This window comes from Sus scrofa, chromosome 9, assembly GCF_000003025.6.
Source record: "Sus scrofa isolate TJ Tabasco breed Duroc chromosome 9, Sscrofa11.1, whole genome shotgun sequence".
Classification (NCBI taxonomy): Eukaryota; Metazoa; Chordata; class Mammalia; order Artiodactyla; family Suidae; genus Sus; species Sus scrofa.
The window spans coordinates 109228372-109255373 of NC_010451.4; the positions used below are offsets into that span (position 1 = coordinate 109228372).

Genomic DNA, 27002 nt, shown 5'->3' on the forward strand with positions numbered 1-27002 from the left:
GGAGTTCCCATCGTGGTGCAGTGGTTAACGAATCTGACTAGGAACCATGAGGTTGCAGGTTCGATCCCTGCCCTTGCTCAGTGGATTAAGGATCCATCGTTGCCTTGAGCTGTGGTGTAGATCGCAGACGCAGCTCAGATCCCGCGTTGCTATGGCTGTGGCGCAGGCCAGAGGCTACAGCTCCCGATTCCACCCCTAGCCTGGGAACCTCCGTATGTGGAGGGTGTGGCCCTAGCAACACAAAAAGACAAAAAGTGGGGGGGACTATACTGTGTATAATCTGCAACATGCTTTTTCCCTCACCATTATGTTAATTCTGTTCATTCATGCTGCTTTTAGCTATACTCCATTAATTTTTACTGCTAGTTTTCAGTGTATGGGGAAGAGACCCAAAGATATCCATCCCCTAGGTGACTGGGCTTTTATTTTCACTTTTACTCTTAAAATGATGCTGCTTAAGAGATTCTAGGATATGGCTCTTGTGTAAATATGCAAATATAGCTCCAAGATAAGTGCTGGATAACAGGATATGCACTTCTTCATAAGCAGATGTTGCATTTCCCTGACTCACGATGAGATGGAACCTTTCTTGTGGGTATTTTTTTGCCTGTTTTTTTCCCTTTCTGTGAATTCATAATTTTGAACATTTTCCCTTAGGGTAGTCTGTGATTTTTAGGTTATTTATATGCTATTCCTTGTAAATATCTTTTCCCAATCTGTGACCTATTTTTGGCTATTCTATCATATCCTTTTTTTTTTTTTTGATGGCACCTGTGGATCAGGGATGGAACCTGCACCACAGCAGTGACCCAAGCTGCTGCAGTAGCAATGCCAGATCCTTAACTCGATGCGCCATAAGAGAACTCCCCCTATCATGTCTTTGATGCAAAAAAAAAAAAAAAAACTTTTAAATCTTTTTTTTCCAATTGAAGTACAGTTGATTTATAATACTGTATTGGTTTCACATGTACAACATAATGGTTCTTATTTTTATGGATTATACTCCATTTTAAGTTTTTACAAAATGTTTCCCATATGCACAATATATCCTTGTTGCTTATTTATTTTATTTTTTGCTTTTTTTTTAGGGCCACACCTGCAGCACATGGAGGTTCCCAGGCCAGGGGTCCAATCGGAGCTATAGCTGCCAGCCTATGCCACAGCCACAGCAATGCTGCTTTGCCGAACCGCGTCTGCAACCTACACCATAGCTCAGGGCAACGCTGGATCTTTAACCCACTGAGCTAAGCCAGGGATTGAACCCAAAACATTAGCATTCCTAGTCGGATTTGTTTCTGCTGTGTCATGATGGGAACTCCTGTTTCTTATTTATTTTATATGTAGTAGTTTATACCTCTTAATCCCCTACCCCTCTGTTGCCCCTTCCCCCTTCCCTGTTCCCATTGGTAACCACTAGTTTGTTCTCTGTGTCAATGAGACTGTTTCTGTTTTGTTATATACATTCGTTTATTTTATTTTTTAGATTCCACATATAAGTGATAAAAGAGGGTATTTGTTTTTCTCCGTCTGACCCATTTCAGTAAAGATAATACCATACCTCTAGGTCTATGCACACTGCTGCAGATGGCAAAATCTCATTATATTTTACAGCTAAGTAGTATTCTATTGTGTAAATATACCACTTTTACTTGATCCATTTATCTACTGGAGAACAGTTAGATTGGTTCTATATCTTAGCTTTTGTAAATAATGCTGCTATGAACATTGGGGTTCATGTATCTTTTCAAATTAGTGCTTTCATATTCTTTAGATATACACCCAATAGTGGAATGGCTGAATCATATGGTAGTTCTATTTTTAATATTTTGTGGAATCTTTGTATTGTTTCCCACAGTGACTGCACCAATTTATATTCCCACCAGCAGTGTACAGGTGTTCTCCTATCGCTGTGTCCTTGCCAACAATTGTTATTTGCTGTCTTTTTGATGATAGCCATTCTGACACATGTGAGGTAATATCTAATCGTGGTTTTTATTTGTATTTCTCTGATAATAATCTAATAATGATACAGATTTTCTGTCTGGATGATCTGTCCATTGATGTAAGTGGTCTGTTACAGTCTCCTGCTGTTGTTGTATTACTGCCAATTTCTCCCATTTTATCTGCTAATATTTGCTTTATATATTTAGGTGTCCCTTACTGGGTACCTGTATGTTAATGAGTGTTTTATCCTCTTGTATTGATCTCTTTATTATTATGTAATACCCTCCTTTGTCCTTTGAAATAGACTTTGTTTTAAAGTATTTTTTCTAGTATCAGTATTGTTACCCCCTACTTTCTTATTGTTCCTATTTGCTTGATATGTTTTTTTTTCCATCTCCTCACATTCAGTCTGTGTGTTTCTTTTTCTTTTTTTTTTTTTTTCTTTTGTCTTTTTGCCATTTCTTGGGCCGCTCATGCGGCATATGGAGTTTCCCAGGCTAGGGGTCAAATCGAGCTGTAGCCACCAGCCTATGCCAGAGCCACAGCAACGTGGGACCCGAGCCGCGTCTGCAACCTACACCACAACTCACGGCAACGCCGGATCCTTTAACCCACTGAGCAAGGCCAGGGACTGAACACACAACCTCATGGTTCCTAGTTGGATTCATTAACCACTGCGCCACGATGGAACTCCTGTGTGTTTCTTTAGTTCTGAAGTGAATCTCTTGTACGCAACATATAGATGAGTCTTGTTTTTTATACCGTCAGTTACCTTCTGTCTTTTGATTGGAGTATTTAGTCCATTGATATTTTAAGAAATTATTGATAACTACATATTTACTGCCATTTTGTTGCTCATTTTCCAGGTGTTTTGTAGTTTTCTGTTCTTCTTTTATTATCTCCCTTTGAGTTTGACAATTTTCTTTAATGGTATGCTTGTGTTCCTTTCTCTCTAGTTTTTGTGTATCTATAGGTTTTTGATTTGTGGTTACATGGGGTTCATATATGTTGACCTATATTTGTTTTAAACATGTAGTCATTTAAGTTCAAACACATTCAAGATCTACATTTTTTTCTCCCTTCCCACAAATTTTATGTTTTGATATCTTTTACATTTCCATCTTTATCCCTTTACTGATTATTATAGTTATAATTAGTTTCACAATTTTTTGTCTTTTAATCTTTGTACTAGCTTATTTAAGTGTTTGATCCTCAGCCTTTACTAGTGGTATTTGTGTCTTAACTAATGGGATTTTTTCCTTTCCTATAGATTCTTCTTGTTATAGACTTTTCCACTTGGAGCAGACTCTTTAACAGTTCTTTTAGGGTAGGTTTACTATTGATGAACTCGCAGTTTTTGCTTATCTGAGAAGTTCTTTAATGCTCCTTCAATTCTAAATGATAATCTTGCTGAGTAGAGTATCCTAAATTGCAGGTTTTCCCTTTCAGCAAAAAATTAAAAATCTTAAACGAATTGAATGTATTGGTCTATCCTTTGCACTTTGTACTTTTTGTATCTTAAAACTATGTGTATGATAGACAAAAAGACCAAAAAAAAAATGGTGCAGAGGAAACAAATCCAACTAGAAATCATGAGGTTGCGGGTTTGATCCCTGGCCTCACCTGGTGGGTTAAGGATCTGGCACTGCTGTGAGCTGTGTTGTAGGCCGGCAGCTACAGCTCTGATTGGACCCCTAGCCTGGGAACCAACATGTGCCACAGGTGCGGCCCTAAAAAGACAAAAAAAAAAAGAAAAGAAAAAAGACTACATGTATGAATACATTCAAGCAAATTATTTATGGCCACAAATTTTTTAACTACCCCTAAATATCTGACACTCCTATACCTGTTATGGGCTGAATTTTGTTTTCCAAAAATTCATATGTTGAAGTCCTGACCCTCAGTACTTCAGAATGTGACTATATTTAGAGATAGGGCTTTTAAAGAGGTAATGAGGCATTATGGGTGAGCCCTAATCCAATATAAATGGTGTCCTCATAAGTGGAGATTGGGACCTAGAACACCCAGACCAAGGGACAACCATGGGAGGACACAGGGAGAAGGCAGCCATCTGCAAGCCAAGGAGAATCCTCAGAGGAAATCAACCCTGCTGACACCTTGATGCTCTGGCCTCCACAACTATAAGAAAATTTCTGTTGTTTATATGCCTAGTCCATGGTACTTTGTTATGGCAGCCCTAGCAGATTAATACACTACCTTAAATCACAGCCATTTAAGAGTGTAATTATGAGTTATGAGAAACATGAAAAACTGATGTGGCAAGTCAAAACAAAAGAAAAAGACACAAAATGATGTGTATCTCTGAACCATGCAAAAGGAGATGTCTGTGGACAGAGGCTGGAAGTCTATATGAAGCAAAATTGAACATTTATTTAGAGTACCAGAATTATGAACAACTTTCATGTCTTTTAAAATCTGCTTTATTGTTAAATTATATACATATTGTGTTTAAAAATTTATTAAGGTAGGGATAGCAATTACATATATCTAAGCAATTCAACCATTCTGACGGCTTAAGAGTGAAAGGCATGTAAATTTAAGATCCATTTCATATTTAGGCTATATGTCATTTCTCATGCTTTACAGACTAGGAGTCATGTTCCTTATTTAACTCCATGGGGTCAACGGTCCCATTCCTCTGCCTGACTTCCTGAGGATGAATACCCAGCCTCCTCGCCCTTGCCAGGACCATCGTGAGGGGTGGTCTGCACCCTCTCAGAGTCCCCAGCAGGATGGACTCCCCCCTCCCATTTGCCCACGGGTTAGGGGAACATGTTCAATAATGCCCCTCACCTCTTTCACTTGATTCCTGGTATCAGGACATAGATGACCCCTCCAGCCTAATCCTTCTGGGGTCGGCTCTGGAGAGGATCCAAACCCCTGCATGCCCTCTCACTGTCTCCATCTCAGTGAAGAGCGCGTCTCCTCTCCATCCGTTTGCAGCTGACTCTGCATTTCCCTCTCTTTCCGTCTCCACCTCTGCCTCCTTGCCCTGGATTTCCTGAGAGGGCGAGGATGGGTCACCACCTTCAGCTGCTGCTTCCTGAGCTGGTGCCCGCCCTCACTGCGTAGGCAGCTCCTGCGGGCGCCGCTCCCTCCTCCCGGTCGCAGGGGGCGCTGTGGGGCGAAGTGGACGCAAGTGCCAGCAAGCACCGTGCCCAGGCTGGACCTGCGGGTCACCGGGGAGCGCTAGACGGCCGCGGGGAAGGTGACCGTACGCCTGGTCGCGGGGCGTGGAGGTATCCCGGGCCGGAGCCGGGGCCGGGCGGGATTTCAAAGAGCCATGGCCAAGCAGGCTCCGGTAAGAGGGCCTCCCTCTCAGGACCGGTCCTCGGGTTCCGGCTCAGCAGGCCGGCATCCTGGGGTCCTCGCGGGGCGGTGGCGGACGGATGGGGCAAGGTCGTGAGGGTCGCGTTAGGCTCCGGGTATGGGGTCTGGACGCTGACGGAGCCGGTGACCGCCGCTCCTGGGGCTCGTCGATAGCCAAAGCCCTAAACAAAGCCGAACACAGAACTGGCCAAGTCAGGCGGGGGCGGGCGTGCGAGGGAAAGGATCAGAATTGGTCTGGGGCCGGCTATGGGTGTTACAGTTTAACCAGTTTTACGTTATGGTTTTTGAATTTAGGACAAGTGTTTTAAAAGATTTAAGATCACGAATGGTTGAATGATGGTTGGCATAAGATTAAATGTTAGAATTTAATGCTAAAGGGTTGAAATTTGTGTTGAGTGTAAGAAGGAAGGAGACTATGTTGGAAAGCTAGGAGAGGATATGAAAATCTAAATGGGTAAACATTATTTGATTATTTCATGTTTTGTTGAAATCGAAGTTTTATGTTTTTCTGCATTTTATAAACCTAGATATTGAGTCTTTGTGCAGGTTACTAAATGAATTCATGAGATCATCACTTTTAAGTTACCTTTAACAGTCAACAAAAATAATAATTCCTATGCCCAAATAAATAAAAGATATGTAAGAATTTTATAGCAAAAATTATAAATGCAGGCATATCTCGGGGGTATTTGGGGTTTGGTTCCAGATCACTGCAATAAAGCAAATATCACAGTAAAGGGAGTCACCAACTTTTTGGTTTCCCAGTGCCTCTAAAAGTTATGTTTACACTGTACTATAGTTTATTCAAGTTTGCAATAGCATTATGTCTTAAGAAGCAATGTACATCCTTAATTAAAAATACTTTATGGGAGTTCCTGTTGTGGCTCAGAGGTAACAAACCCCACTAGTATCCATGAGGATGTGGGTTCAGTCCCTGGCCTCATTCAGTGGGTTAAGGATCCATCCTTGCTGTGAGCTGTGGTGTAGGTTGCAAACACAGCTCAGACCTGGCATTGCTGTGGCTGAGGTGTAGGCTGGCAGCTACAGCTCCAATTTAATGACTAGCCTGGGAACTTCCATATGCTGCAGGTGTGGCCCTTAAAACAAACAAACAAACAAAAAAAACACTTTATGGCTGAAAATACTGTCATCTGAGCCTTCAGCAAGTTGTAATCTTTTTGCTGGTGGAAGGTCTTGTGTCCATGTTGATGACCGATGGATGATCAGCGTGGTGGTTGCTGAAGGTAGGCATGGCTGTGGCAACTTCTTAAGACAACAGGGCAGTTTGCTGCATCCATTGACTCTTCTTTTCAGGAAGAGTGCATTCTCTGTAGTATGCAATGCTGTTTAATAGCAGTCTACCGAGTACACTTCCTTTCAAAGTTGAGTCAGTCCTCTTGAACCCTGACACTGCTTTAGCAACTAAGTTTATCTGAACTTCTAAAGCATTTTTTGTCATTTTCAACAATCTAAATGGCATCTTCCCCAGAACTAGATTCCATCTCAAGAAACCACTGTCTTTGCTCATCCATAAGAAGCCACTCCTTATCTGTTCAAGTATTGTTATGAGATTGCAGCAATTCAGTCACATCTTCAGGCTCCACTTCTAATTATAGTTCTCCTGCTATTTCCACCATATCTGCAGTTACTTCCTCCACTGAAGTCTGGAACCACTCAAAGTCATCCCTGAGGTTTGGAATCAACTTCTTCCAAACTCCTGTTGATGTTGATATTTTTACTTCTTTCCATGGATTATGAATGCTCTTCATGGCATCTAGAAGGATAAATCCTTTCCAGATTTTTGATTTACTTAGGTCAGATCCATCAGAGGAATTGTTATCCATGGCAGCTGTAGCTTTAATAAATAATAATCTTAAAAAATAATCAGATTTGAAAGTAGTAGTTACTCCTTAATCCCCGGGCTGCAGAATAGCAGGCAGAAAAATAACAATCTTGTACATCACCAGAGTTCTTGAGTGACCAGATGCATTATCAATGAGCAGCAGCAGAAGTATTTTGAAGGGTATCTTTTTTTCTGAGTGGATAGGTCTCAACAGTGGGCTTAAAATTTTTGATAAACCATGTTGTAAACAGATGTGCTATCATCCAAGCTTTGTTGTTCCATTTCTAGAGGACAGGCAGAGTTGATTTAGCATAATTGTTAAGGACCCTAGAATTGTCAAAATGGTGAATGAGCAGTGGCTTCAACTTAGAGTCACCAGGTGCATTTAGCTCTCAGCAGGAAAGTCACCATGTCCTTTGAAGCTTTGAAACTAGGCATTGACTTTACTCTCTAGCCATGAAAGTCCTCGAAGATATCTTTCTCCAATATTAGGCTGTTTTGTCTACATTGAAAATTTGTTGTTTAGTGTAGCCACCTTCATTATAATTACCTTAGCTAGATCTTCTGAATAACTTGCTGCAGCTTCTACACCAACATTGCTTCACCTTACTCTTTTATGTTTAGGAGTTGGCTGCTTCCCGTCAGCTAGCTTCACACTTTTTTTCTGCAATTTCTTCACCTCTCTTAGAATTGAGAAGAGTTAAGGCCTTGCTCTGGTTTAGGGTTTGGCTTAAGGGAATATTGTGGCTGGTTTAATCTTCTATCCAGACCCCTGGATAAAAATTGTGTCAGGAATAAGACTGTTTTGCTTTTTTATCATTTGTGTTCAGTGGAGTAGCACTTTAATTTCCTTCAAGAACTTTTCCTTTGCATTCACAACTTAGCAAACTGGCACGAGAGACCTAACTTTCGTCTTGTCTCAGCCTTCAACATGCCTTCCTCGCTAAGCTTAATAATTTCTAGCTTTTGATTCAGAGCCACTGATGTGTGACTCTTACTTTCGTTTGAACACTTAGAGACCATTAGTGTTCACTCGAAACACTTAGTAATGTAAGGTTATTAAGTGGTCTAATTTCAATATTGTTCTGTCTCAGGGATTAGAGGCCTGAGGACAGGGAGAGAGATGGGGAAATGGCCAGTTGATGGAGCAGTCAGAACACACACAACATTTATCAGTTAAGTTTGCCATCCTATATTGATATGGTTTGTGGCACCCAAAAACAATTAGTCAGAGATCACTGATCGCAAGTCACCATAACAAATATAATAACAATCAAAAAGTTTGAAATATTGTGAGAATTACCTTTTTGGTAATTCACTTTTTGTGACACAGAGACATGACGTGAGAAAATGCTGTTGGGAAAACAGCACCAATAGACATGTTCAACACAGGTTTGCCACAAACCTTCAATTTGTAAAAAATACAGTATTTGCAAAGCACAATAAAATGAGTTATGTCTGTAGATGGGAGATAAGTCAGGCCCATAGATGAGAAGACAAATATAATAAAGATACTTTTCTTCCAAGTTAATATATAAGTTCACTGCAGCTTCATCAAAAGGGCAGTAAGATTTTTGTGAATTAGACAGAGTCTAAATTTCATTTGGAAAAAAAAAGGTCAAAAATATGATTCTAGGAGTTCCTGTCGTGGCTCTGCAGAAGTGAATTTGACTAGCATTCATGAGGGCACAGGTTCAGTCCCTGGCCTCGCTCAGTGGCTCAGGGATCCAGCATTGCTGTGGGCTGTGGTGTAGGTTGCAGACAGGCTTGGATCCTGAGTGGCTCTGGCTGTGGTGTAGGCCAGCAGCTACAGCTCTCATTCGATCCCTAGGCTGGGAACTTCCATATTCCATGGGTACGGCCCTAAAAATAAAAAAATAAAAAAATTTTAAAAAAGAGAGAGATAAACTAAGAGGAAGTATTTGTAGCCTAATGTAGTCAATTAAAACACAAATTATGTAAGGAAATCTTAAAAGTGAAAGGAGAAATGACTCAGTAAAAATATAGGTAAAGGATATGAAGAGGCAGTTTACGGAACTAAAAGCAATGGTCAGTGGATAAAAGAATGCATTAAAAAGGGCAAAGTCTTGGAGTTCCTGCTGTGGCACAATAGAATCAGCAGCATCTAGGGAGCACTGGGACGCAGGTTAAATGCCCAGCCCAGCACAGTGATATGGCATTGCTGCAGCTGCAGCTTAGCTTGCAGCTCAGCTTGGATCTCATCCCTACCCTGGGAACTCCATATGCCGCAGAGCAGCCAAGAAAAAAAAAAGATAAAAAGATAAATTGACCTGGGGAGATGACATATTCAATGAAAGAAGTTACAGTTATTTGTTCCCATTTTTATTTTAAAGAAAGCGTAAAAATGAAAAAGTTCCATACTGTACACATGCATACATAGTTGGAGCAGGCAGAAAGAACAAGTAGAAGAGTTGGTCGTGGGTACCAGCAGAACCACATGATTGGAGTAGGGGAAGGAGCAGTTCCCAAGGAAGAAGCTGCCTAACAGACAGAAACACTGACTACTATAAAAAATCTTTTAAATTGATAAGAAGAAACTGGGGTTTTGAAACAATTAAGACTGTATATGCATTTTTTCCTTAATTTCAGTTACCTCTGACTTTTGAGGATGTTGCCATTTATTTCTCGGAGCAAGAATGGCGGAACCTAGAGGCATGGCAGAAGGAGCTTTACAAGCAAGTCATGAGAACCAATTATGAGATTCTTGTTTCTCTAGGTAAGAAGTATTTAACTCTGGGTAGGTCATGAGACTGGTTCCTGTTAGAGGTCAATCAGTCAATACTCCCGTTTGTCAGGGAGCCAGGTTTTTCAGGCATTAACTCAGAAAGTTTTTACCCCAGAGTCTTTTGTTAATGTCTGTAAACCATGCTAATTCTTACTCAGAGGCAGACATTGTTACATGAGAGTATTTGTGACAGCATGTAATATAAGGTAGTGAGAGGCGACTACATATATGGCAGGGCTTTTAGTCTCTACATGCTCACAGGCTGCCCTGGTTTTCCACATGGATGCATGCCTAGCCTACATGCCATGCTCTATAAAGTACCCTCTAAATCTTTAACCTAGGATGTCCCCACATGTCATCTTTTAGAGTGGTGTCCATATGCTTCAGAAAAGCTAATGTTGAAATTCCCATCGTGGCTCAACGGTAATGAACCCGACCAGTATCCATGAGGATTCAGGTTCGATCCCTGGCCTCACTTAGTGGGTTAAGGATCCAACATTGCTGTGACCTGTGGTGTAGGCCACAAACACGGTTTGGATCCTCCATTGCTGTGGCTGTGGTTGTGATGTAGGCCAGCAGCTGTAGCTCCAATTCAACCCCTAGCCTAGGCCTAGGAACTTCTACATGCCACAAGCCTGGCCTTAAGAAGCAAAAAAAAAAAAAAAAAAAAGCTAATGTTATTTTTCCCTGTAATGAGATTTCAGAAGATTAAGGCGTTTAACAGTTGTTTCTGTATGGCTATGGTAATGGTAGTCTTTTCCATCTTTTTACTTACTTGACCTTTATACTTTTTATTACTAAATATGACTTTTTAAAAAATCAATCTGGGAGTTCCCCTGTGGTAGAACGGGATTGGCAGTGTTTCTGCAGCACCAGGACACAGGTTTGATCCCTGGCGCACACAGTGGGTTAAAGGACCTGGCATTGCCACAACTGCAACATAGGTTGCAGCTGTGGCTTGGATCTGCTTCCTGGCCCAGAGACTCCATATGCCATGAGGAGGCCAAAAAAGAAAAAAAAAAAAGTCTGTTGGGAGAAGAATCAAAATGAATGGTAATCTCATACTGAGTGAAGTAAGTTGGAAAGAGAAAAACAAACACCATATGATATCAGTTATATGTGGAATCTAAAATTTGGCACAAATGATCTATCTACAAAACAGAAAAGATCATGGACATGTAGGACAAACTTGTGTTTGCCAAGGGGGAAGGGGAGGGAGTGGAATGGATTGGGAGTCTGGGGTTAGTAGATGAAAACTCTTTCATGTGGAGTGGACGGGCAATGATCCTGTTGTATAGCACAGGGAACTGCATATCTAATCACTTGTGATAGAACATGATGGAAGATAATTTGAGAAAAAGCGTGTATATGACTGGGTCACTTTGCTGTACAGTAGTAATTGACACAACATTGTAAATCAATCAAAATGAATGATAAGGAGTTCCCTGGTGGCCTAGTAGTTAAGATCCAGCATTGCTTCTGCTGTGACTTCAGCCCCTGGCCCTAGAGCTTCCATGTGCCATAGATGCAGCCAAAAAAAAAAAAAAAAAAAAAAAAAAGAAAGAAAAGTCTCCTGCTTCAGTTAATTCCCCAAAGGCAACCACTTTTAACCATTTCTGTTTTCATTCTTACTGTGGTTTCCTTTGGTCTGTCAGGCTTACACCCATTTTTCTTGGTTTATGTAGTTGAGGCAGCATTAATTCTTACTATGAAAAATGAGAGTTTCACTCACTTGTGATTTTCCTCTTCTGTCTCTTTCTTCCCCTTCTTCCCAAATTTTGATAATTTTTTGATCCCTCTATTGGCTACTTTTTTTTTTTTTTAGGGCCACACCCACTACATGTGGAAGTTCCCAGGCCAGGGGTTGAATCAGAGCTGTGGCTGCCTGCCTACACCACAGCCATAGCAATGCAGGATCCAAGCCACATCTTTGACCTACACCACAGCTTATGGCAACGCTGGATTCTCAACCCACTGAGTGAGGCCAGGGATCGAACCCACGACCCCATGGATCCTAGTTGGGTTCATTAACTGCTGAGCCACAAAGGGAATTCCCAGCTACCTTTTAATTTAAGTAATAAACTTCTAGATTATGTTCCATCAACTTTATGTCTCTTGATTACATCAGTCTATAAAGGTAAGATAATTATTTCTCCGACATTCCCTCTACTTCTGCCAGCTTCTGACAGCCATTTCACTTCCGTTATACTGCAGCATCTTTAATAGTTCTGTTACTTTCAGTTTCCATGATTAAGTTGTCCAGTCTCTATAGAGTGTTTCTAAAGCATTAATCCAAGAGAGTACATTGTTTTAATTGTTACTGAAGAACCAATTAAAATAACTGAATCTATATATAAAGAAGAATAATCCTATGTCATTAACCCTGTGTCACCTAAAAAGAATGTTCCAAGCATCAGGATCAAATGGAAGTGAAGTGGTATATCATTGTGGTTTTCATTTGTATTGCCTTAATGGTTAATCATATTGAGCATCTTTTCATTTGTATATCTTCTTTGGAGAAATGTCTATTCAAATACTTTGCCTATTTTTAAAGTAGGCTATTTGTCTTTTTATTGTTTGTTAGGTTATAAGAGTACTCTATTTCTTTGGAGTACTGGACCTTTAACAGGTACAAGATTTGCATATGATATTTTCTCTGCTTCTTGGGTTGTCTGTTCACTTTTTGATGGTGTCCTTTGAAGCAGAAACTTAAGTTTCGATGAAGTCCAATTTATTTTTTTCTTTTGTTGATTGAGCTTTTGATGTCATATCTAAGAAACCCAAAGTCACAAAGATTCACTCCTATGTTTCCTTATAAGAGTTTTATAGTTTTAGTGCTTATATTTAGGACTTTGATCCTTTTTTTTTCCTTCTTGGATCTATTTTGAGTAAGTTTTTTGTTTGTTTGTTTTAGAGCCATACCTGTGTCATATGGAAGTTCCCAGGTTAGGGCTCAAATCAGAGCTGCATCTGCAACCTATGCCACAGCTTGCAGCAATGCTGGATCCTTAACCCACTGAGAGAGGCCAGGGATTGAACCTGCATCCTTGTGGATACTAGTCATGTTCTTAACCTGCTGAGCCACAACAGAAGCACCCTCAGTTAGTTTTTTTACATGGTGTGAGATAAGGATCCAATTTCTTTTGCATATGGCTGTCCACTTGTCCCAATACCATTTGTTGAAAAGACTATTCTTTCCATCATTGACTTATCTTGGCACCTCTTTGGAAAACCAGTTAACCATAAATGTCAGAGTTTACTTCGTTATTCTCAATTCTGTTTCATTGATCTGTCCATCTTTATCTAGTAGCAGTTTTGATTACCATTGCTTTAGGATCAGTTTGTCAGTATCGGGGCAGGGGGAGGCTGATGGTGTTTGGAGAATATTGTCATCTTAACAATACTAAGACTTTCACTTCATGAATGAGAGATATGATTCCATTTATCTAGGACTTTAAATTTTTCTTTCGACAACATTTTTGTGATTTTTACTGTGCAGATTTTACATTTTTTTCATTAAGTTTATTCCTACTGGAGTTCCCGTCATGGCGCGGTGGAAAGGAATCTGACTAGGAAACATATAAGGTTGTGGGTTCGATCCCTGGCCTCTCTCAGTGGGTTAGGGATCTGGCATTGCTGTGAGCTGTGGTGTAAGTTGCAGACTCAGCTCAGATCCCGAGTTGCTGTAGCTGTGGTGTAGGCCAGCAGCTGTAGCTCCAATTTGACTCCTGCCTGGGAACCTCCATATGCTGCAGGTGCGGCCCTAAAAAAGCAAAAAAAAAAAAAATTTCCTAGTATTTTGTTCTCTTTTATTTTGTTGTAAATGGACTTGTTTCCTTAAATTTTGGGGGGGAAAATAATTTAAAAATATGCTTAGAGTTCAACTCAAATGAAGACTGAGAATAGTTGTATGGATTTAAATAAAAGATAGTTATTCCTTTTTTCATGAGCGCAGCCTTGGAATTCTTTTGGGATTGAAGTCAGATTTCAGAGGTCTACTGAGGAATCTGGAACAGTGTGATTCCACATGTGCACAGTCTCCACATGTGCATGTCCACTCTTCCATTTTATCCCTAAAGCATTTTCCAGCTAATCCTCTTTTTCTGATCTGGACCATCTACTACTCTCCCTTTAGCAATCCACGAGGTATATTTCTGATTCTTTTAAATATATATGAAAGATACTTTTACTTGAAAATACATAAACTTTTCTTATAGGGGAACAGGGTCATATACTAGGAATCTTACAGCTATTTTAATTGGTTCACTTCATTCATTGCAACCTCTCTTTCTGTTCTAGCAGAACTCAACTATGTTTTAGGCTGTGATTAGCACTGTCACTGGAAGTACTTCTCAGAATATTTTAGCTGGAGCTACCTACTTTGAAATTTCCTAAGGCAGTCATTCCAGTTCTTATTTTCACATACCCCCCCCTTTCCCAGGATATCTCCAGTTGTCTCAAGAGTTGTTCCACCCTTCTCAAAGCACACCACTGGTGAGTTTTAAGAAACGCATGACAAAATATATCATATATCTAGCACTGTTAGATATATATGGGGGACCAAGACAAAATTAAACACTCAACTCATCAAACAGGTCTAGGTAGATTAGGAAGCACTGTTGTAATATGTGGGCAGTTTTGCTTCTCTTTGTGTAAACTTATCTGTTTTTTAACATCTCACATACCTTTTCCCAGGAGTAAATTTGAGAAATTTAAAATGACTCATTGTGCTTTATCAAGGAAACCAAACGACTCATTGTGCTTTGAATTTAGTGTTCAAGGAAACCACACTACCCTGTCTGACTCCTCTGTACAGGTGAAGGACTTCCCAAGCCAGAACTAATATCCTGGATTGAACAGGGGAGAGAGCCCTTCAGGAATTGGGGAGAATCACAGAAATCAGGAAATACAAGTTACTCCTCTACTGATGTGTATTTTGATCCAGTTATTGAGGGACAACTGTTTTGGGGTGAGTATTAAGAAATACGAGCCCTGTCCTTAAGAAATCACATTCAGGTTTCTTAGTTCCAATTATCTGATCTTCACTTCCTGTTTGAATGGACTGAGACTTAAATCTGTTATATTCTAGAGAAAGGCTGTGAAGCATAGTAGTTAGGATTGTGGGTTCTAGATCCTGAGTCTGGGACTTGCCTTTTCCAGGTGACCTTGGGTAGTTACTCAACCTCTTAGTATTTCAATTTCCTGACCTATAAAATGAAGATAATAAAAGTACTTACATTTTAGGATTCAATGGGTAAATATATAGAAATTGTTAACATGATACCTGTCAACACAGTAAGAATTCAGAAAATATGAGCTATTCTTAGTAGTAGGGTGGGGAAGGGAATCAGAGATTCATCTTTTGTTTCTTGTCATGATGGGAGCATCTGACATTTTTGGATTCGTAAGAGTATGTATTAAAATATGGAAAGAGGAGGAATTCCTGTCATGGTGCAGTGGAAATGAATCCAAGTAGGAACCATGAGGTTGCAGGTTTGATCCCTGGCCTTGCTCAGTGGGTTGGGGATCCCGCGTTGCTGTGGCTGTGGCATAGGCCAGCCGCTACAGCTCCGATTGGACCCCTAGCCTGGGAACCTCCATGTGGCGCGGGTACGCCCTAAAAAGACAAAAAATAAAAAATAAAATAAAATAAAATATGGAAAGAAATTCAAATCGGAGCATCATTCCAGGAAATCTTGTCCATAGTTTTGGTTTTTAGCTGCTTCTTTGAGGAGAGTAAAAGTTTTTCTAAACAAATTATTTCACTTTTACCATCTGTTATCAGTTCTTCCAAGAAACCTTTTTACAGGGTTGGTTGGAATAGGGGTGAGGAGAGAGGAATAGTTGGTCTTGAGACAGCTCCTAGAGTATATGGAAACATAGTGTTAGCCAGGGCCTGTGGGTAACACTGCCATCATTATTTTTTGACTCCAGAAATGTCTGCACACCCAGATGGCATGGATCTGGTGGTCCTGAGATCATAATAATGGTGAACATTTATAGAGTACTTGCAGCATGCCAGGTCCATGCTAAGCCCCGTACACACATTTACTCATAGAGTTCTTACAACAATCTTATGTAATACTCCATTTTAAAGGAGAAGGAACTGAAACTAGAGATTACCGTGACAAAGGTTGCATGGTGGACAGGTGGGTTTCAAACCCAGTCTGATTCCAGAGCTTAGAACCTATATTTGTGACCTGTATTTCCTCTTTCAATATTATCCTGTTCAGTTCAGTTCCAGCAGACTCTCACCAAACTCTTGGTCATGAAATTGACCTTCACCGAAAGGACCGGCTGCTTTAGTTCAGTGAAAACTGGGCTTCCAGGCTACCTCAGGTCACCACTACTGGCGACAGCCTTGTCATGCCATAGACTGGAATACTGACTGACTTTTTGTTTTCAATTTTAGGAAGCCAGCAAGCTGTGAATTCAGGAGCAGCTCATTGCCACTTCCAAACAGATCCTCTCCAGAGCCAATGTTCCTCTGAACCCTTATTAGGAAAAAGTGAAGATGTTTCCTTCAGGCTCAACCAAGTCGTCATCCTCCTGAACCCACACAGACATGATACATGGTCTCTAGTTCCAGCCGTCCACAGCTCCAGGAGACCCTCCCACAGAGAAAGACTCCCAAGTCCCGGGACCCAGGGCCTCCCAGGTTTCCAGGAAATCTCCTCCGGGGAAGGCGTCCAACACCCTTGCCCTGTCTGTGGGGAAAGCTTTTGGCAGCAGAGCCTTTTAGAGCTACATCAAGCAAGCCACTCAAAGGACCAGCCACACAAGGCTCAGAAGCAATTCAGCAAACCAGCTGATGTACAGCAGCCGCGGAGCATTCCTCAGAGTCAGAGGCACTTCCGCTGTCCGGAGTGTGGGCGGGGCTTCCGCCGGAAGCAGTGTTTGCGGAGCCATCAGGCGGTCCACGCGAGGGAGAGCCCGCTACAGGGTAGCGAAGGTAAGGTGTGCAGTCACCACCTCCGCGCGGCGGAGAGACCTTCCCTATGCCCCGGCCCTGACGAGAGCGTTCCCGGGATTCCGCCCGACATTGAGAGGCCAGACTCCCGAAGAGAGAACGTCAGGGCTTCCGAGAAAGCCAAGCTTCCTCGCGCGCGTTCGGGTGAGAAGGCGGGCCTGAGCCGTATTGGCGAGGAGTGCGGCCTTGGGGCGGGAGGCCCGGAGGCTCTGGAGCTCGGCCCCGGCCTCGGTGGGGAGAAGCTGTCTGCCTGCAGCATGTGTGGCCGGCGCTCCTCCCGGCAGTGCGGGCTTGCGGACCACGCCCGTGTGCACGGCGTGGAGCGGCCTTTCCGATCTGCCGAGTGCGGCCGTGCCTTCTGCCAGCGCGGGCAGCTGCGCCGCCGGCGGCTGCACTCGGAAGGGCAGCCCTTCGCTTGCCCCGACTGCGGCCTGGCATTCCAACTGAGGACCCTGCTGCGGGCCCATAGGCTTCGGCACAGTGGCGAGAGGCCGCTCTCCTGTGGCGAGTGCGGCCGTGGCTTCGCCCACCCGTGCAAGCTGCGCGAACACCTGCGGGTGCATAGCGGCGAGCGGCCTTTCGGCTGCCCCGAGTGCGGCAAGAGCTTTCGCCTAAAGGGCATTCTGAAGGCTCATGAGCGCACACACAGTCGTGAAAGGCCCTTCCGGTGCGGGCAGTGCGGCAAGGGCTTCACGCGTCCGTCCAAGTTGGCAGAGCACCTCCGCGTGCACAGCGGTGAGCGGCCTTTCGGCTGTCCTGACTGCGGTCGCCGCTTCCGCCTTAAGGGGCAGCTGCGGAGCCATCAGCGGCTGCACACGGGCGAAAGGCCCTTTCCATGCCCTGACTGTGGCAAGAGGTACCGCGTCAAGGCCGACATGAAGGCACACCGGCTGCTGCACGGCGGCCGGATGCCCTTCTCCTGTGATTGCGGCAAAGGCTTCGCCAAGCAGTCCAAGCTCGTGGAGCACATCCGGACGCACACGGGCGAGAAACCCTTTCAGTGTCCACAATGCGACAAGAGCTTCCGCTTGAAAGCACAGCTGCTCAGCCACCAGGGCCTGCACACGGGAGAGAGACCTTTTCACTGCCCTGAGTGCAATAAAAACTTTCGGGAAAGGGGCCACATGCTTCGGCACCAGCGCATCCACAGGCCTGAGAGGCCGTTCGCTTGTGCAGACTGTGGCAAGGGCTTCATTTATAAGTCGAAACTCGCCGAACACATCAGAGTGCACACAAAATCTTGTCATGTTCCCAGTGAGCCTGACGTTAAGAAGAGGCTCAGCCAGCTGTTTGCAATGATCGAGGCTGACTGGAGTTGAGGCCGAGTAGGGCGTCCAAAGCGTTCAGCAGTGTTGACATTGCCTGGGCATCACAGCAACCGTAGCCAACCCCAAAATCTGGTAGACAGATTGTAGGAACAGGGCCCCTTTTTGAGGAAGAATGTATTACATCGTTTAAACCATCTCTAGCTGTTGTTTTCTATCCATTGATAAGAAGTATTTCTTCATATCCTCTTAAGGAGTAATTCCTCCCCTGTGCTAAGCTAGCTCTAAAATCCCAGCTTGAATTTAGAAAGCAGGAAATCCCTCCAGTACTGTTCTTAAAGCTAAAAGGATAGGGTGGCTATGCAGTGTCAACTCTACTTTTCTTTTTAGTATGACCCTAAGCAAGGGGTTCAACCCAGCAAATTTTGTTGCAGACCTGATAATGATATTGGATTTAGTTCTTACTGATTTATTGTGGAGCTAATAGCAATAAAACAAGTCTCTCAATCATGGTTTGTTTATTTATATGAATCCTGAAGTTTCACAGCAGGTTCCATAGCGATTATGCATGGTTACTCCTAAGGAAAAGCTGATAATTTAAGCACAATTCCGTTAATTTGAGTTGAAGAAAGTAAAACTGAGGATGCTAAGATGTATGGGACTAGATTTTATACAAGTGACTGGGACAGGCGGTAGATTTGGCAGATCTAGAACACAGGGGCTGTTTACAGCTGAGAGTGAAGATTTCCAAGAGTGACTTTCTAGGCAGAAGATAAAAGTCCTGAGATAAGACAAAATAACAAAGCTAAAGGCTTTGCTAGGGAGCAACACAGGCAACAACAGTTTCCTGTAGAGAGTTTTCAAGCAGATGGTAAAAGTAAACATAGTACAAATAGAAGTCCAGGAAAATACCCCATTTGTTACATTAGGTGAAGATTTTGTGACTACACAATGTTTATGTCTCAGACAGTTGTTTTCCACCCAAAGAATTCCTAACTTTCACGGATTTCATGTTGCATGTAAAAGAATGGCTGATGTGAAATTCTGAGGGTGACAAGAGATGAGATGTCAGTAAACTGTGATAGATGTTACTATAAAGCAATGATGATTTCACAAATGTTTTTCTCTGGAACACTAGTTCTGAAAATATTCTGGGGGGAAAAATTATATGTCAGGTTTAAATAAGTAAAAGCTCCCCCCCACATTCACACAGTCTGTGACTCTTTAAGAGAAAGATATAATGTATATTCTGAATATATATTGCTCTTAGGATTCCTTTCTCCCCCACCCCCAAGAAGAAAGCACTGCGATCTTGTGGACATAGAATTCTGCAGGACTCATTTTGGAAAACATAACTCAAGAAGGGTACTGGCTCCAGCCAAGTAGCCCTTAATCTGTTAAGAATGCAACTATGGCATCGCCATTGTGGCTTAGTGAGTTAAGGGTCTGACGTCTCAATGAGGATGTGGGTTTTGATCCCTGTCCTGGCTCAGTGGGTTAAGTATCTGGCATTGCTGCTGCTGTATTCTAGATCACAGGTGTGGCTTGGCTCTGGTGTTGCTCTGGTTGAGGCATAGGCCACAGCTGTAGCTCCAATTCAGCCCATGGCCTGGGAATTGCCACATGCTGCAGGTGCAGCCATTTGGAAAAAAAAAGAATGAGACTTACCGGGATGAAGGCTTTTAGTTTTAGGTGACGCAACTGAACTTTCGTCAAATAAATAAAAAGTTCACATCTTTCATTGGTTTTAGATCACCTTCATTCATCATCTGATAGGACATTAAGAAAGGTGGCCATCAGGGGTGATATGATTTAGACAGGTTTATAATCACTAGAAACACATGGTTATGTGTACTGTGTTCATGGGGCAGCTGAACTCACAAAGCAAGAAGAAAGGGGTGGTGGCCCTGCTGCAGATGAGGGCTCGTGGTGAGGAAGCAGGAGGAGGAGGGTCCATGGTAGAGGAGATTGAAGAGGAAGAGGAGGTCTGGAGGAGGAGGCAATAAACAATGTAGAGGCTTTGAGGGTGACAAAGCCAAGGCCTCTAGTTTGGTGTTCTCACACATTGCCTGTTATAGTTGAAGGTTCTCAGAAATAGCGAAAGATCTGAGTGTTTGAATTTTGTTAGAAACTGGAAATGTTTTGGAGGTAGTTGAGAGAAAGGGTACAGCCCAATAAACCCAAGTACTCCAGGCTGCCCACACTACAAGTGAATGATCTTTAAAGACTAGAGGGGTTTCTGGGAAAGAAGACATTACAAGCACAGGTTCGAAAAGTTCCTTTCCTACCCAAAATTCTTAAAAAAAAAAAAAAATCAATGCCAAGTAAGATACTCAGGGGGAATCTCTGAACTTGGAAACAAACAAAAAACCCTGTCACCTAAAAAGGAATGAAAAAACCTGACTGGCCCAACAATGAATGTATTAAAGGCACAAAATGGTAAAGGAAAAATTAATGTCAAGAAGAAGACAAGGTCTCTGTTGAGCCATTATTTAACATTATGGAGTGTATCACATTATCGCATACCTGGAACATCCAAAAGAATCAGTTCAGTAACTATTACAAGTGAGAAAAATGATCCTATTCACAAAAAGCCAGTTATTTAAAATAAGAATTGAGTTACAGTTGTGGCTTAAGAACACAGTAGGATGCAGGTTCAATCCCTGGCCTGGACCACTGGGTTAAGGATCCAGTGTTGCTGCAATCTACAGTTAGTTGGTAGATGCAGCTCAGATCTGGCATGGCTGTGGCTGTGGTTAAGGCCTGCAGTTGTAGTCCGATTTGATCCCTAGCCTGGGAACTTATATGTGCTGTGGCACTAAAAAAAAAAAAAAGGAATTACACACGTTTATATTTGTGTCTTCTGTCAGTATCATATCCTATTGAAATGATAGTAAAGGGATTTTGTTTTCAGATGCTGTAAATCCTCAATGAACAGATCACCAGATAAGAAATGTTGATACATTTCAGAAAGCTATTAGAAGAAAAGTATCTAATCAAGAGAAGCAGATGACTGAACTGGGAGGTAAGGATTTGCTCAGAAGAAGCCCAACCTGGGAGCCAGGCAGGATGGAGGCCTGACATTAAGACCTTAATTGAAAGACTATTACAGTGAATAGTCCAGCCCCACTCCATCCATTACGATTACCAACACAAAGTTCCAACTACAACAGCGGGAAGTATGTCTGGAGGCTGAGTATTTACCTTGCAAGGAAAAAAAGAACATATAGGGTATAACTAGGACAATGTAGAAGTTGTTGGAGATAAAAGCCCTCTTCATTCTAGTATTTAGAAGACTCCGTAGCAGTCACTCTGGAGTAAAATGTCACACAAGACCCACCTGTGGACACAAAGATCCTAATTAACTTGTCTACTGCTACATTATTTTTCTTTCTTTTTTTTTGGCCACGCCCATGGCAAACAAAAGTTCCCAGGCCAGGGATTGAACCCTTGCCACAGCAGTGACCCTCTAGATCCTTAACCTGCTGAGTCACCAGGGACCTGTGGTTTTCTTTTTCTTTTTTTACTTTTTTAGGGCTGTACCCGAGGTATATGGAGGTTCCCAGGCTAGGGGTCAATTCGGGGCTACAGCTGCCAGCCTGTGCCACACCACAACAACGCTGGATCTAAGCTGTGCCTTCCACCTACACCACAGCAATGCTGGATCCTTAACCCACTGCACAGGGCCAGGGATCGAACGCGCATCCTCATGGATACTAGTCAGACTCTTAACCTGCTGAGCCACAAAGGGAACTCCCTCAGTTTTCTTTTAAATTAAGTAATAGTTTCCACACTACCTCTTTAACTAGTAAACACTCTTGTTAGCTATGCTAGCAGGGTGGTCTGTGGTAGTGGGATGCCCACTGTTGAAGGGTAGCAGACTATGCCACCCCCGAGATATGCCACTTTGGCATAAGGGTTATTTTGAGCAATTGAGAGGATGCAGATAGGAGAAAATCTCACTCTCCTTTCATTTGACTGAAAAAGCAGGACATAAATTTTCAAAGATGTGCCTCTGAAACGAGGCTTTGGTTTCTACCAATGCTTATCAGGAGGGACGAGAGTTATTCCCCAGGGACAACTATGGGCCCTTTCAGCCTGGAGACAGCACCACAAGAATCCACATAATGTTACTAACCAGCCTTTACCCACCATTAGTTTACCTTCTCCAGTTTGCTGCCCTTATCACACCTCCCACATCCCGGGTTCCTTATAGGGGCCTAAGGAGGTGAATTCAAGGTAGCTCAAATCTTCCCTGAACCAGTGAAAACCATCACATGAGTAGGTGGTTGGCAGAGAGGTGGATGAAGTAGTAAGCCAGCTGTGTGATGACACAATTTCATTTTGAAGGTGATGAAAGCAAGTTTTTTGGCTGCCCCAAGGCATATATAGAGTTCCTGGGCCAGGGATGAGATTTGAGCCTCAGTTGTGACCTAAGCCACAACTGCAGCAATGTGGGATCCTTAACCCACTGCTCTGAGTCTGGGATTGAACCTGTACCCACTGCTCTGAGCCTGGGATTGAACCTGTGTCCCTATGCCCCCAAGATGCTGCTGATCCCATTGTGCCACAGCTGAAACTCTGAAATAAAATTACTTTTAAGGCAGGACCGGGAAGAAAAAAAATTTTTTTGGCTGTACCTGGGGCATATGGAAGTTCCAGGGCCAGGGATTGAATCCCAGTTGCAGCTGTGACCTACATAGTGGTGGTAACTCGGATCCTTAAGTGGCTATGCCACAGCAGGAACTCTAGGACAGGAAAAAATTTTAACTTAAAATTCTCTGTCCTTTGAGCCACTACACTCCCTCTCCTTTAGCTGTGCATTGTGCACCCATATTACACATTAACTAGACCCCATTATAAGACACAGGAATGCCTACTTATCAAGAAAAAACAACAACAACAAAAGTTTCCTCCTATCTCCAGCAAAGTAATCATTCGGAGTTAATATTGCTTTCTCAATCCTGTATGGGGTCACAGTAACCCACCACTTGCCTTGGTGGACCATGGAAACTGTCAATATACTTTGATATATAACCCTTTGTCTCAAAAACCTGTATAACTGAATTTGACTTTTGACAGGTGGAACAGTCTTCAGACCTTTCGGAAAGACTGTCACCCAGGTTATAATACTCAAGTTGATTCAAATAAAAATTTCCACTTCTTTCTTAGATCGACTTACTGATTAATTTTTTTCATTTACAAGGAGCACTCTCTAGTACCAAAAATTGAAGCAGAAAAAAGCAACCTTACACATGATCCAATTCCCTGACTTATGTGCCCGTCAATTTTAGGTCCAGCCTTGCGTAACCTCCAAAGGAGGAAGGGACCAGAGTTTGCAGTCCTCCCAATCCAGAGAGCCTCGGAGATATGGACGCAATGCCAGGAGGATGCTCCTAGAGGCTCTTGGCTCCCCCTACCTGCAGGCGGCGCCGAGTCATTGGACAAGAAAGGCAACATTTCCGGGATCCCCTGCGTGTCCCCATGGCAACGGGCACCGCGGAGCGGAACTGACCCCCGCAGGGCTCAGGCCTCACTCCTAAGCAGTTTTCCGCCCTGGTATAGAAGCGGCGGCGGCGGGAAGTAGTACCTCGCATCCATCGGAAGCTCAGAATCCGGATGGAGAGCATCCCGGGGGCAGGTTCAGCTGCCCCGCCCAGGGTCTCAGGCTATGCATCTGTACAAGTGTCGTCAGGGGTGAGACCTCTCGCCGGGCAGAGGGGGCAGCCTTCTTCCGCTGGAAGAAAAGCCTGCTGGGGAGGGAGCAGGGCTCGAAGGAGGCGCTGTCTGGGAATACTGCCACTGACTGTGAAATCTGCAGCCCTAGCCCTACAGTCTAAGCCGCGCTTTCGAGCTGGGGTCCCCCAGGGTGCGGTACGGGGAAATATGTGCGCTCAGCGGTGGACACTGAGTTTATTGAAGCAGAGATTGAGTTTTTGCTACTCATTCAGTGTGTTGCCCCAGTGGGCCCTATACGAACATCTGTGGAATTAATGAATGAAAGAGTCCTACCCATAGCCACTGATTTTACAGTCAGCCTTAGGGCTTTCTGAGTGTTCCTGTTTCTCTGAAGCTCAGCTTGTACGCTGGGAGTACTGTTGGTAAGATAGAGAATGGGAGAAAGAAGAACAGAGGGAACTACGGCTGAGAAAAGGAAAGGAGTCTCAATGGGGTACGTATAGTATAATACTAAGTTGCAGTGATAGGGCCTGTCACTTTAACAGCAGTTTTTTGGAAAATGGTAATGACGGTTTCAACTCTTTTTTAAAAATGTGATTAAAAAAACATTGGATGTGTATTGGCATAGCACCTGTTATTTATACATGTCAACAATGAAAATGAAAATGCATAAACTGATTAGCCAGATAATAATCAAGTTAGAATTTGCACCATGTTTTACATCCATTACTCCTCAAATGTTGGCGTAAATGGCTTATTCTGTACTGCCACAGTTTCAAATTTGATGGTTGCAACTCTTATTTTAGTTCAAGTCTTTCAAAGATCACTGAGTGACAATAACTCAACTTCCTGATACTTAGCTTAAATTGACACAGTTTCCTAAGAAATATGACAATTAATTTCTTATTGCCTTTTTCACTAATGCAAGAAAATTGTATTCAGAATAGAATAGAATCTGGAGTTCCCTTCGTGGCTCAGCGGCTAACGAACCCAACTAGGATCCATGAGGATGTGGGTTCAATCTCTGAGCTTTCTCAGTGAGTTAAGGATCCTGTGTTGCTGTTAGCTGTGGTAAGTCTCAGATGTGGCTTGGATCCCATGTTTCTGTGGCTGTGGCATAGGCTGGCAGCTGTAGCTCCAATTCAACCCCTAGCCTGGGAACTTCCATGTGCTGTGGGTTCAGCCCTAAGAAGAAAAATAAAAGTATAGAATCTTTAGATTTTTTTTTTCTTTTTAGGGATGCATCTGTGGCACATGGATGTTCCCAGGCTAGGGGTTGAATCAGAGCTGGCTACTCCACAGCAACACTGGATCCAAGCCGCATCTGTGGCCTGTACACAGCTTACAGCAACACCTGATCCTTGACCCACTGAGTGAAGCCAGGAATCAAACCAGAGTCCTAACTGATACTAGTCAGATTCATTTCCGCTGTGCCACAACAGGAACTCCTTTAGATGTCTTTATTCAATTCATTTTATAGATGATTAAAGAGAGTTACAGAGAGGTTAAAATGACTTGCTCCAGGTAATATAGCTGGTGGTTGAAAAGACAGCTAGGGTTTTTTTAAAATACTTTTTTTTTTTTTTTGGCCACCCCTCAGCATATGGAGTTCCCAGGCCAGGGACCAGATCCAAGTCACGATTGTGACCTAAGCCAAAGCTGAGGCAACACCAAATCTGTAATCCACTGCTGGGCTGGGATCAAACCTGTGTCCCAGTGCTCCCAAGATGCTGGCAATCCCAGTGCGCCACAACAGGGACTCCAAAATACATTCATTTGTTATTTTTTATTATTAAAGTGTAGTTGATTTACAGTGTTGTGCCAATTTCTGCTGCACAGCAAAGTGACCCAGTCATGCATGTGTACACATTCCCCTTCCCATATCATCTTCCACATGTTGTCTCTGTGAGGATGCAGGTTCAATCCCTGGCCTCACTCAGTGGGTTAAGGATTGGCATTGCCTTAAGCTGCAGTGTAGTTCACAGATGCAGCTCAATCTGATGTTGCTGTGGCTGTGGCGTAGGCCTGCAGCTGAAGCTCTGACTGGACTCCAGCCCAGGAACTTTCATATGCCACAGGTGCAGCCAGAAAAAAGAAAAAGAAGAAGAAGAAACTGGGGAAAAGAGTAAGTGAAACCTAAACAGGAAATAAAGATTAGATCTGTAATAAATGAAATGGAAAAACAGTAAGGAAAATCATCAAAACCAAAAGCTGGTTCTTTAACCAGTTTTTTAAAAATTATAAACCTCTAGCCAGACTAATCATAAAAAAAGATAAAAGTTCTCAATATCAGCAGTAAGGGAACTGACCACTACAGATTCACTATACAAAGTATAAATAAGAACACCGGAGTTCCCGTCGTGGCGCAGTGGTTAACGAATCCGACTAGGAACCGGTTCGATCCCTGCTCTTGCTCAGTGGGTTAACGATCCAGCGTTGCCGTGAGCTGTGGTGTAGGTGGCAGACGTGGCTCGGATCCCGTGTTGCTGTGGCTCTGGCATAGGCTGGCAGTTACAGCTCCGATTCGACCCCTAGCCTGGGAACCTCCATATGCCGCGGGAACGGCCCTAGAAATGGCAAAAAGACAAAAAATAAATAAGTAAGAACACTGTGAACAACTTTATGCCAATAAACTTATGTTAAATGGACACATTCCCACTAATTACCAAAGCTCCCTCAGGAAGAAATAGATAACCTAAACAGCCCTATATCTATTAAAGAAATTGAGTTTATAATTAAGATCTTTACCCCACAAAGGAAATTTCAGTAGAAAATTGTATCAAACATTTAAGAATTTTTTTAAAAAATCAATTCTGTGGAGTTCTTGTCATGGCTCAGTGTTAACAAATCCTACTAGAAACCATAAGGTTGTGGGTTCTATCCCTGGCTTCACTCAGTGTGTTAAGGATCCAGCGTTGCCGTGAGCTGTAGTGTAGGTCACAGATGGAGCTTGGATCGCATGTTGCTGTGGCCCTGGTGTAGGCCAACAGCTACTGCTCCAATTAGACCCCTAGCCTGGGAACCTCCATATGGTGTGGGAGCAGCCCTAGAAAAGGCAAAAAGACAAAAATAAATTTTAAAAAATCAACTCTACACAAACTTTTACAGAAAATTGAGAGAGAACACTTCCCGACTCATTCTATGAAGTCATCAGTACTATGATATCAAAGCCAGATAAAAATTAAAGATCAGGAGTTCCCGTTG

General features: G+C 42.9%; 1 protein-coding gene across 1 annotated transcript; it reads left to right on the top strand.

The window, feature by feature from the left end:
- ZNF786 (zinc finger protein 786) lies at positions 5091-18629 on the top strand. The gene is made up of 4 exons (XM_005667769.3): positions 5091-5266; positions 9749-9875; positions 14701-14853; positions 16297-18629. Exons 1-4 carry the CDS (start codon positions 5249-5251, stop codon positions 18171-18173), a joined length of 2175 nt encoding a protein of 724 aa, XP_005667826.1. The 5' UTR covers positions 5091-5248; the 3' UTR covers positions 18174-18629.